General features: G+C 48.5%; 1 protein-coding gene across 2 annotated transcripts; it reads right to left on the bottom strand.

Annotated features, from left to right (window-relative positions):
* Positions 1 to 6,139: 6,139 nt before the first annotated feature.
* LOC102907549 (cytochrome P450 2D20-like) lies at positions 6,140 to 10,888 on the bottom strand. Of its 2 annotated transcripts, none has more exons than XM_042264784.2 (9): positions 10,594 to 10,888; positions 9,643 to 9,814; positions 9,196 to 9,348; positions 8,956 to 9,116; positions 7,749 to 7,925; positions 7,423 to 7,564; positions 7,036 to 7,223; positions 6,485 to 6,638; positions 6,140 to 6,390 (listed from the first exon to the last, which is right to left on the bottom strand). In XM_042264784.2, the coding sequence occupies exons 1-9, from the start codon at positions 10,780 to 10,782 to the stop codon at positions 6,212 to 6,214; spliced, it is 1,515 nt and encodes a 504-aa protein (XP_042120718.2). In that variant the 5' UTR covers positions 10,783 to 10,888; the 3' UTR covers positions 6,140 to 6,211. The 2 variants fall into 2 exon arrangements, with proteins under 2 accessions (XP_042120718.2, XP_006980258.2); XM_006980196.4 differs by having other exon boundaries at positions 6,497 to 6,638; positions 10,594 to 10,886.
* Positions 10,889 to 11,681: the final 793 nt, after the last annotated feature.

Genomic DNA, 11,681 nt, shown 5'->3' with positions numbered 1-11,681 from the left:
AGATCCCAAGTGCTGGAATTAAAGATTTGTGCCACTACTGCCTGGCCTCTATGGCTAACTAGTGGCTGACTTTGCCCTCTGGTCTTTTAATGACAATGAGACACATCTGCTGCTAACACCACCAATCTACTTCACAAAAGGATGATGGGTGTCAAAGAATCTCCTCATAGAGTTTGCTTTCATTGTGGCAAAGCTAGCCACTTGGACAAGAACCTGCCCTTGACTCAACTGCTGACAGTATATTAGACAACCAGGACACAAAGGGAAAGAGTGCTGAGCTGTGCCAAGACAAGGTGGGACAGTCCTTCAAAATTCCTGCTTCACAAAAGAGTTACTTTCTCTGCACTTCCTGCTTACTCAGGTAACATTATATCCCTCTCAGGGCTCTGATGAAGTAGAAAATTAGATAGTTATAGTTTTCATTTTTATCAAATTCAGAAAAGAAATTCATATGAGGGATGTAAAGTTTATAAGGTTGAAAAATATAAAAGCTTAAATTGTTTATCTATAATAATGTTTTGAGGTCTAAAAAGATAAAATGCATTGGTAATACAAGTTAAGATACAAAGCAAATTAGATACAGAACTTTGAACTCACCAAGCTCGCATAGATAATGGAGTATTTTCTCTGAATTTACCAAATGCAAATGGACTACATATTGTATATGTAATTTTTACTTGATAATTGTTTTTATTGTATACACTCTTACGATATTACAGATAAAAACCTTTCTTTTTATTTAGAAGAAAGGGGGAAATGTTGCAGAATAGTTGTTTAACTATGTGTATACATGTTGCATAAGTCTAAGCTGTAAAGATATATTACTTTTGTTTATGTTGTGGAATATTTATTTAACTGTGTGAAGATGTGTGGCATTTGTTTAATTATGTAAAAATGTGTTGTTGTTTTGCCTTGCCTGTCTAAGGCACCTGATTGGTCTAATAAAAAGCTGAATGGCCAATAGCAGTGGAGGAACTTCCAGGTAGGCAGAGTAAATAGGAAAAGGAATTTAGGCCCAAGGAAGAAAGAAGAGGAGAAAACAGCAATAACTCAGGTGCCTGCCAGACACAGAGGAAGCAGGAAAGTAGGACATACAGAATGAAAGAAAGGTAAAAAGCCCTGATGCAAAATGTAGATGACTAAGAACAGGTTAAAATAAGTTGGACAATCATGTCCAGGTTGTTCATGAAGACCTCAGCCATTTCCCTGTCATTGGGCGGGCAATCCTCGTGTCTTTCTTGGGGTTCTGTTTTCCAGATAGCCTCACTGGTGATGTGAGTAGCAGTCTAGTTATCCTTGTTCCACATCTAGTATCCTCCTATGAGTGAGTACATACCATATTTGTCTTTCTGAGTCTGGGTTACCTCACTCAGGATGATTTTTTTCTAGATCCATCCATTTGCCTGCAAACCTCATGATGTCATTGTTTTTCTCTGCTGAGTAGTATTTCATTGTGCATATGTGGCACAATTTATTATAAATGGCCTAATAGTTGTGCCAGAAACCCCATCCAAGGACTGAGGAATCCATGGCTCGGCCCCGAGTGGAGCTCTGGGAGTCTAATTATCGAGAAAGAGGAGGGTTTATATGAGCGAGAATTGTTAAAACCAAGGTTGGAAAAAGCACAGGGACAAATAGCCAAACGAATGGAAACACGTGAACTATGAACCAAAAGCTGAGGGGCCCCCAACTGGATCAGCCGCTCTGAATAGGTGAGACAGTTGATTGGCTTGATCTGTTTGGGAGGCATCTAGGCAGTGGTATCGGGTCCTGTGCTCATTGCATGAGTTGGCTGTTTGAAACTTGGGGCTTATGCAGGGACCCTTGGCTCAGTCTGGGAGGAGGGGACTGGACCTGCCTGGACTGAGTCTACCAGGTCAATCTCAGTACTCAGGGGAGGCTTTGCCCTGGAGGAGGTGAGAATGGGGGGTGGGCTAGGGGGAAGGGGAGGGGGGAAGGAAGGGGGAGAACAAGGGAATCTGTGGCTGTTATGTAGAACTGAATGGTATTGTAAAATAAAATATATATAAAAATTAATTAATTAATTAAAAAAATGAAAAAAAAGAAAAAATTTTTCTGATTAAAATTAAGTAGATATTCTGGTTTCAACTTCAAAAAAAAAGACAACAGAAGGAGATCAAGGGGATACAAATTGGAAAGGAAAAAGTCAACCTTTCGCTATTTGCAGGCGATATGATAATATGTATGTGACTCCAAAAATTCTACTAGTGAACTACTACAGCTGACTCCCCATGGGAGGCCTTAACTTCTTGTAGCAAAGAATGGGGATGGGATGGGGGGGGGGGAAGGCTGGAAGAATGGGAAGAGGGAAGAAGGGAATCTGTGATTAGTATATAAAATGAATAAAAGTTTCTTAAAATAAAAAAAAATAAGTTGGACAAGCCTAAGCTAAGGCTGAGCACTCATAATTAATAATAATAAGTCTCCCTGTCTTTGTTTGGGAGCTGTGTGGGGGCCTGAAGAAAATTCTAACTCTATCTGGCTCCTTCACACACCACCTGTCATGAGGGTAGGAGAAGGAGGCACAGGTACAGGGAGACAGTGGACTCCTCAGTCACCCCCTGACCATTGAGTTCATGGCCAGGCAGGAGTTGACAAAACCACCACTGCTCTCACCATCCGGACCCCTAAGGTGAGAAGACCACACATTAACACACACAGTTTGAACGTAGCCAAGGGTACCTGGTGGTGCTGTCCTCTCTTACCCACAATCCCCTTCTCATCTGGGTCCACTTCCACCCATGGGTCCTCCAAAATGTTGGCACCATACACTATCACATGTCCCTTGTGTTCCACCGTGAAATTCAGTGACTTTCCCTTCCATTGCTTGATCACATACCACAGTCATTGCCCCTAAACCCCATGCCCACCTCTGACCAACGGTGTCCACAGAGACTTTGGACTTTGGAGCTGGGCATGAAGCCTGGGTGGTCCAAGATGGACACTGGCAGATGGTTTGCAACAGTGTCTCCTGCATGACTTTCCATCCATTGATCACAACCTCCATCTTCAGGCCATCTGTAAGTAGGACAAATCTCGGCAGTAGATTGGGAACTGAAGGTAAGGTTCAGAGCAACTCCAAGGTAGAGGTCCATCAACTGCCAGAACCAGGACTGGGACCCAAGCCTTCAAGTCTTGGGAGTTTGGTATTTATTGGACCCAGGTCCTCCTATGTATCACTGATCTACATGCAGAGCCTGAGGTCTGGTTGGTACCTTGTGTCTGGGGATGTTGCATCTTGTAAGCTCAACAAAGGACTCTTATCTGACATGGGCACCTGGATGTGACATTGAAGAGCCTGGGAATTGTCATTGGGCTTCTTAGCATCCTACCATGGACAAAAGAATTCAGGTTCCTTGAGACAGGCAGTGAGATCAAGACCACACAGCACCTCTCTCCACTTGCTTTCTTGACTAAAATGCTCCAGTAGACCCTGATCCCTCTTCCACACCCTCACGATCTCATCCATTAGTGGGATCAGAGGAGACCTGAGTCTCCATAACTCTGCCCTGTGCTACCAGATGCCAAATCAGCTGCCATGTCCTGCCCCACTTCCTGATCTTTCCATCAAACCTTGCACTAAGATGTCCAAAGTATCCTCAGAACCCACACATCCTGTCACCAGGAAGCAGCTAAGTCTGCTACTTAGGGGCCCAGCTCCCTGTCCATCCGGTGGCTTCAGCACCACTCTGTGCTGCTAGAGGTGCTGTGATCTCCCTCATCGTTTTGTTGTTGTTGTTATTGTTGTTGTTTGGTGGAACAGGAGGGAGGGGTTGGTTGAGGGTTTCACTGTGTAGCCCTGGTTTTGTCCTGAAGTTCACTCTGAAGACCAGGCTAGCCTCTACCTCACACAGATCCTCATGCTTCTGCCTGCAGAATCTGCAATTAAAGACATGTTCCACCACTGCCCAGTTGAGGTGCTGTGATCTCTGTTATTCTTTTTTTTTTTTTTTTTGGTTTTTCGAGACAGGGTTTCTCTGCGTAGCTTTGCGCCTTTCCTGGAGCTCACTTGGTAGCCCAGGCTGGCCTCGAACTCACAGAGATCCGCCTGGCTCTGCCTCCCGAGTGCTGGGATTAAAGGCGTGCACCACCACTGCCCGATCTCTGTTATTCTTAATCACCACCTCTATTGGATAAGCTATATGGATGTTCTCCAGGTCCATGTGCCACAAGTACTGGCACAGGGCCTGGTGGGTAGCTGAAATTCCAGAGCTTGCAACAATCTATCAGCTCCACCTGTAAAGGAAGATGGCCATGAATATGACCACAGGCCACAGTTCATCTCCAGTCAGCTACCTCATGAGTATATCACTGCTTCTAGGTCTTTCTGGCCACATCTCACATCAACCAAAGCAGCCACCTAGGATCAGGAAGGAGACCTCTTACTGCAGCCTGACATCATGTCCCCAATTCACGAAGAAGGCTATGCTTTGTCTTATGTCTTGAGTTGACCTACTTCATTTTCTCTGCAGTCTGTGTGTCAGGAGGGATTGGAGCAGTCTAGGGAGGTTTACCTCAGGTTCCTGTCTCTTCTACCCTCCCTAGGAGCTGACTCCACAGGAGGTATGCCTACTGGTTATGTTAGGCTAAGGACTGTGAATATGGGGCACCAATGTCAATGAGCCCCTCTTCCCAAGGACATAGGAAAGTCACTCATCTGACATGCCACACAAGCAGAACATAGGGGCTGAAGAGCATTGCATCAGGCTAGAGTAAGACCTTCCAGCACCATGAAACAGGGGAAAGAGGAGGGCTGCAGAGATGGCTGTACAGTGAAGAGCACTGGCTTCTCTTCCTGAGGACCCAGACTTGTTTCCAGAACCCACAGGATGTGTACACCTAACTGCAACTAAAGTCCCTGGGGATCCCATGCACATTTTTGTCCTCTTGGGGAACTGCACAAATGCAGGCAAGTACCCATGCATATACAATAAAAATAAGGAGGTGTGTGGAGGAAAAGAGGAGGAAGAGATGCTGGGAAAGCAATGTGCATATTCCTACAGGCAACAAGGATGTGAGAATGTGAAGTAAAGTTACCCAGGCTTGGTGAATGCTTCATCCTGTATATTCAAAAGCCAGTGTCTGCCTACTGAAGGGCTGTGGGGAGCTCCCTGACATTCCTAGAAAGAGAGTCAGGGGGAGGACATTTTCTTTTTCCCAAAAGCAAAACCAAGAACAGAGTCCCCAAACAGCTGTGTCTCAAGGCATGCCATAGAGCTCAGGGTCTTGGGATGCTGCAGTCTGGCCTCAGATTATATGAAAACTAAGATGAGCCTCAAGGGGTACTCCATGCCTCCATGTTCTACCTGGCCCCACCAAGCCCCAAATATTCAAACCCCAAGATTCTTGAACTTTCCTAGTGAGTAACATTCATTATATCTGTCCCACGTGATTGCCAGGAACACTCTTCTCAGTCGGAGAGACGGCCCCAGAGAGGACACCAGGATCCTGCCCATCCTTCTGGATTCGGACCAGTCACCTTTTGCTACCCCAGATTTTCTCCTGCATCCTTTCCCTGCAGCAAGCCTGAGCTGTGAGGACAGCAGCTTGTCTAGCTTGAGAGCCCTCTTAACCATTTGTGGCACTTCAGGGTCTTGGGGACCTTTACCAACATCTGTCACCAAAATAAGAATCGAGGTGATTTCCATCACGAGCCATTCATAGTTCCTCTATGAACCATTGAGTCTTGACGTCTGTCTGTGGTTGGTCACCCACTCAGCGGCTTTCAAGTCTTTCCGTGTGATCTAGGGTCAGTCACTGAACGCCAGCCCAACGACCTCTCTTCCTACTTTGTCACAATGTTTTCCCCTCTTGTTCCCTCTTCCTCCTTTTTTGTTAAACACCTCATGGCCACCTCCATCTGCCACCATTTTTTTTGATAAAGGATCTCATTTAGAAGTCCAGGCCACATAGACCAGGCTAACCTTGAACCTGCAATCTTCTTGCCTCAGCCTCCCACAAGATATACTGCAGGCCTGTGCCCCTGCTCTTGACTCAGTAAACTCTTTACTCACAACATTAAAGTTGACCATAGGGGAGGTCTGGGGCAGAGGGGAAGACTGACTGTAGACTGTTGTCTTGGGACACAGTTGAGACAAGGATGGGGTTGATCTGGGAATGAGTGGCAGCCACAGAACAGGTTTATTGGACTCAGCACAAGCTTGGGAGAAGGTTGGAGCTGCTGGTCTTGCTAGCGCACAACTATGCAGAGCTCGTAGGGGACTGGGGTAACTGGCAATGTGTAGATGCCATGGTCGCTGGGCCGGGGCTGTCCATCAGGCACCGAGAACCTAAAGCGCTGCAGGAGGCAGGTGAAGAAGAGGAAGAGCTCCATGCGGGCCAGAGGCTCCCCCAGGCATGCTCTGCGGCCTGTGGGTGGGAGAGGGGCTCAGTCAGTCTGGGCCCTGATGGATGCTCCACCCTCCAAGGCCCCCTGGGAAGAGAAAGGGAGACAGGCACACACCCCCCCCAGGACCTGCTGAGAATGGCATGAAGGCCTCATGCTTCACAAAGCGGCCCTGGGCATCCAGGAAGTGTTCAGGATGGAACTTGAGGGGCTTCTCCCAGACAGTCTCATCCTTCAGCACGGAGGTCAGGTTGGGGATGAGGGTCGTTCCCTGGCAGGAGACACATGGTGTGAACATGGACTGGGACACGGGTAACAAGTCTGGTCACCAAGTTCACACGCATAACCTCTTCATGCACACAATGGATTCTTTCATTCACCCCAACCTCAAAGCCTCTCAGTGCCTTTTCTGGTACCAGTCAAGGCCCTGGGACAAAGCTCCCATGGGTACCCAAATCAAAAATGCCTCTGTGTGTAGTGCACCCTAAAATCCCGGTGGTTCATTTTCTTGGACTTCCTCTTCCCTAGGGAATTCTGGGCAATGGCTGCTGTATACTCACACACAGGTTTGTCCCATCATCATGTGCAAATCCAGATTGTGGTTGCCTTGGTCTTTATAGCCTTTGTTTGCCTAGTGGTGACCCTGGGATAAGGGACCCCATGCATACCTTGGGGATGAGGAAGCCCTGTACTTCAATATCACGGGATGTCATATGCGATACATTCCCTGGAAGAATGTCTGCAAATCGCTGGACCTCGTGAATGACAGCATTGGTGTAGGGCATGCGGGCCTGGTCTGCCATCTCTGGATGCCGCCCCTGCCCTATGACTTCATCAATCTCCTGGTGGACACGGCCTGGAGGGACAGCATCCCCTCAGTGAAGCAGTCCCTTGGTGACTCTTCCCTGACCTTCTTCCACTATGTTAATAGGTGACTAAAGACTCCCAGTGGCTGACATGTAGGGTCAGGATCAATCCAATGCAGGAACCTGTAATTTCTCAAGCACCTCTATATTTCTTCCATAAACCTCCCTCCCAACCCCAGCCAGGCTTACCCTGCACATGCGGGTGCAGGATCATGAGCAGCAGGGCCCAGTACAATGTGGCTGAGGTGGTCACAAGCCCTGCAGTGAACAGGTCAAACAGCATCATGCGTAGGTTCGCATCATTGAAGGAGCTCTCGGGATTCCCCTTGGCCTGGAACAGACAGAGAAGGTAGGCTCAGGGACACAGGCAGTAAGGCCAACATGATCTACCATTGTGTTCATGCATCCCAAGTGTTGGGTCCATGGACGACATATAAACCCCACCCACCGGGTATCACAAGTCACAGAACACTTCTACCCAAAGGCGCTGGCCCCATGTTCCTGGCTGTCCTCACCTTCTCCATCTCAGCCAGGAAGGCATCTGTCAGGTCTCGTGGAGGCTGGGTGGGGTCCCAGGATGTCTTGTGATCAATCAACATCTTATCCAGTGAGTCTACAAACTTGGTCAGGTTGGGGAAGGCTTTGCCAGGCAGCCCAGGGATGCGAAGAAGCACTGGGACAGCATTCAGCGCCTGGGAAAGAAACACAATAGTCTGGTTGCTTTTATTGCTAATAAAGAATCGTGTGTATATGTGTGTGTGTGTGTGTGTGTGTGTGTGTGTGTGTGTGCGCGCGCGCGCACATGCATACCTGTATAAGCACTCACACACATGCACAATGGCTCATGTTTGGTAGTCAGAGAACAACTTGTAGAGTAAGATCTACCTCCTACATGGGTCCCAGGGATCCAGCTCAGATCTCCAGGTTTACTTGGTAAATTCCTTTAACCCATTTACTATCTATCTCCTGTGCCTTGCTGTGGATATCGTTCTCTATAAATAAAACACTGATTGGCCAGTGGCCAGGCAAGAAGTATAGGTGGGACAAGGAGAGAGAATTCTGGAAAGTGAAAGACTGAGTCAGAAAGATGCTGCCAGCCACCGCCATGACAAGCAGCATGTGAAGATGCTGGTAAGTCATGAGCCACGTGGCAAAGTATAGATTAATAGAAATGGGTTAATTTAAGATCTAAGAACTAGATAGCTACAAGCCTGAGCTATTAGGCCAAACAGTTTAAATAATATGAGTCTGTATGTTTATTTCATAAGTGGGCTCTGGGACTCGCTGGGGCTTGGTGAGACCCAGAAAAAAAACACTCCAGCTACATTGCCTGGATGCTGTTTCTGCTCAGTTTTAACCTGGACCAGTCTCGGATCCTGGCCTCTTCCACAAAGAACTCAGGGTCCATTTGTTCCCACCCATGATCTGCTTCTTCCTCCGTTTCAGACTCTAGGCTGTCTTGTAGCCCGACATAGACAAAATGACTATTCTGCTGGAAATCAAACAGGCTTGTGCAGTTTTCATGTAGGGGGGGGGGGATAGGTCACTCCCTACCTTTGTCCACTCCTCCCCTCCTGTTATCTGAGGTTTGACAACCTGTAGACCTTTTCTCCTGCATTTGACTATCACACTAGACCCTCACCCCATTCACCTGAATGCATAATTATTCTGATAGGATTTGCAGCATAGAAGTAGCCATGCACATTACCCTGGGACTCCTACCTCACCAATGAATCCAGAGTCCTCTCCAAAACTTTCCAGTAATATTTTGAGCAGCTTGTTAAAGAAAGGGTCTTCATACTCAAAGCGATGGGCATAGATGAGGGATGAAATCACATTGCATACACCTTTATTCAGGAGATTGATGGGATTAAAGGGATGTCCTAGAAGCAGAGACGCAAGGAAGTCATGGTATTGCTCATAAGTGCCTGCCCACATCTCTACATCTGGCCCATCACCCACCAGCTTCCTTGGCCAAGGCATCACAGAGGTGGCCAGCCTCCTCCGTCACCCACTGCTCCAGGGATTTCTTGCCCAGGCCGAAGTCTCGCATGGTGGACACAGAGAATCTTCGCTGCTCTCGCCACTCGGGCCCATAAGGGGCAAACACCACACCTGCAGGAACATCCGTGTAGAAACATGGATACATGTGCCATGTGTAAACAAGGATACATGTGTCTGTGCCGTCTCCTCTGCTCCCAACATTTCCCTGTGGTCAGTCTCAGCCACCAGTGCCCCAGCACTTTGCTGTCACATAGCAGCACATGCCACTTTAGTGTCTCCACCTGCATTCCAGTGACTTCCCCTTGCATTGCCTGAACACATCCCCTCCATTAGGTCCTGTCCATCTTCTGTCCATGGCTCCTCAAGCCCTATTCTCTGTGCCTTGTCCCCAGGATAGATCTTTGCCTTTAGCTTTGGGCCCATAGCCCAGGTGATCAAAGATGGGCATTGGGGGTCGGTCAGCAGTGTCCTCTCCACATTTCACCAGCACTTCCCGAACCGCCTTCAGTCCATTGATCACGACCACGGGCTTCCAGGCCATCTGCAGGCTGAACACGTCACCATAGCGTTGTTGAAGCTGAGGGAGAGGGACAGAGCACTTAGAAAGTGGAGGTCCCCAGCAGACTGGAAAATCAAAGTTCAACACACAACACACAAGTCTGTATGTGTGTGTGTGTGTGTGTGTGTGTGTGTGTGTGTGTGTGTGTGTGTGTGTGTACGCCTATGAACACATGCACACAAACATGAGCACATTTGGATGGTACACATTATTGAACCTTGGTCCTGCCCTATGCTGAGCAAATGCTCTGTCACTGACTCTATCTCTAGCCTGAGGTATGGGACCTTGTGAATGGGATCCATTCTTCTAAATCCAGCAAAGTTCTCATAGTAGATAAGGTCATTCAGGGGTGACCTTGCCAGAGCCAAGTCCTTTCCCACTTCATACCGCTCCAGACAGAGAAATTTGGGTTCCTGAAATGGGCAGCAAGGCCTGAGTCCACACAGCAGCAGGAGATTATAGCACACTCAGCCATCTCTCCACTTCTCTTTCCTGACTGACAGGCTACACTGGAACCTGACTCCTCCCCTCTGTCCCTGAGACCTCATCCAGTGAGGGGATCACAAGGGACCTGGAGCCTTCCCAACTCTGCCCTGTCCAACCAGACTCCCAGCCTCCCTCCATGGCCTCTCCATACTGAGCCTCTGCTCTTAGAAAGTCCACAGTGTCCTCAGACCCAGAAGTAAGGGCCACAAGGAAACTACTCAGCCTTCCTCCTCTTGGAGACCATCTTCCTGTCAATCCTGTGGCTTCAGGGGCACCATGACCTCTACCCCCTCCACCAACATCTGTCTCACCTTGTACAAACTGTAAGGCATGTTCTGGAAGTCCACCTGCAGCAGGTTGCCCAGCCCAGGTAGCGGCACAGGGCCTGGAGGGTAGCGGGCTGTCCAGAACTTTCGTCGGTACATCAGGTCCACCAGAAGCAGGAAGATGGCCGTGAATATGACCACAGACCACAGGCCATCTCCAATCAACAGCGCCATGGCTGCCCCACTGCTTCCCAGGCTGTTTGAGAACACCTGCTCCAGACAACTGGGATCGGGACAGACACTGTAGGGACAGACTGGGGCCTGGTCCCTTATGAAGGGGATAAGGCTGCACTTTGTTCTCTGCCTTGAGCCAAGTAGCTGTGTTTACTGTTCAGTCACAGTGTGTTGTAGGGAGGGGTGAGAACAGGTTAGGGAAACTCTGCCTCAGAGGTTCCTGCCCTTTCCCCTCTGCTCTGATGCTTGTCCAGGGGAGAAACATCACTTTCTCCACAGGGAGCTGTCACTGTGGTTATGTAGGGCTGGCACTGTGAGCACAGAGGAAGATGACCAGTCGACACTGCCTCAAGGTGCAGGATTACACAGTCCAGGGAAGTCAGTCAGTGATAGGCCACACAGGCAGAGCTCTGGGGGCCTGTGGACACTGTCTCAGAATGGATTGAGACTTTGTGAAGCTTCATGAACACTTGGCTTTAGGACATGAGGTGTGGTGGACACCTCAGGCACTATCACTGTATGGAAGGGCCACTGAAGTGGCTTGTGTGGCTAGTCAATGAGGATGATTGACAGGCAGTGTGGGGAAGGCAGCTCCATCCCGGGGAGCCATGAGTACAGGTGTGAGGTCACTCAACTCCGAGGAAGACCAAACTCACAGCCTGGGGACCTCTCAGCTCCTATCTGAGAAAGCCGAATAATGGTCTAAAATGTCAAGAGAATCCTGGGGGGGCCAGCAGGATGTCCATCCAGGTACTTTTCTCATGGAGGCCAGTGTGTCTAATTTTATACCCCTTTTGCTTCTTGGTGGGTGGAGCCCTATGTGTACAGTTATCATAATAGGGAAGGAAAGGGTATTGTTCCTTATGCCACACAGGCAGAGTTTTGAGGGATTTGTTGAC

This window comes from Peromyscus maniculatus, chromosome 20, assembly GCF_049852395.1.
Source record: "Peromyscus maniculatus bairdii isolate BWxNUB_F1_BW_parent chromosome 20, HU_Pman_BW_mat_3.1, whole genome shotgun sequence".
Lineage (NCBI taxonomy): Eukaryota > Metazoa > Chordata > Mammalia > Rodentia > Cricetidae > Peromyscus > Peromyscus maniculatus.
Note: the sequence above shows the minus strand (reverse complement) of the source record. Positions and strands in the feature narration are given on the sequence as shown.

Coding starts and splice junctions, on each gene's coding strand:
- LOC102907549 (XM_042264784.2), bottom strand. CDS start 10,782: ATGGCGCTGTTGATTGGAGATGGCCTGTGGTCTGTGGTCATATTCACG. Junction 9,117..9,195: donor TGCCTTGGCCAAGGAAGCTG/GTGGGTGATGGG, acceptor CTCTGCTTCTAG/GACATCCCTTTAATCCCATC. Junction 6,639..7,035: donor AGGGCTTCCTCATCCCCAAG/GTATGCATGGGG, acceptor GTCTCCTGCCAG/GGAACGACCCTCATCCCCAA.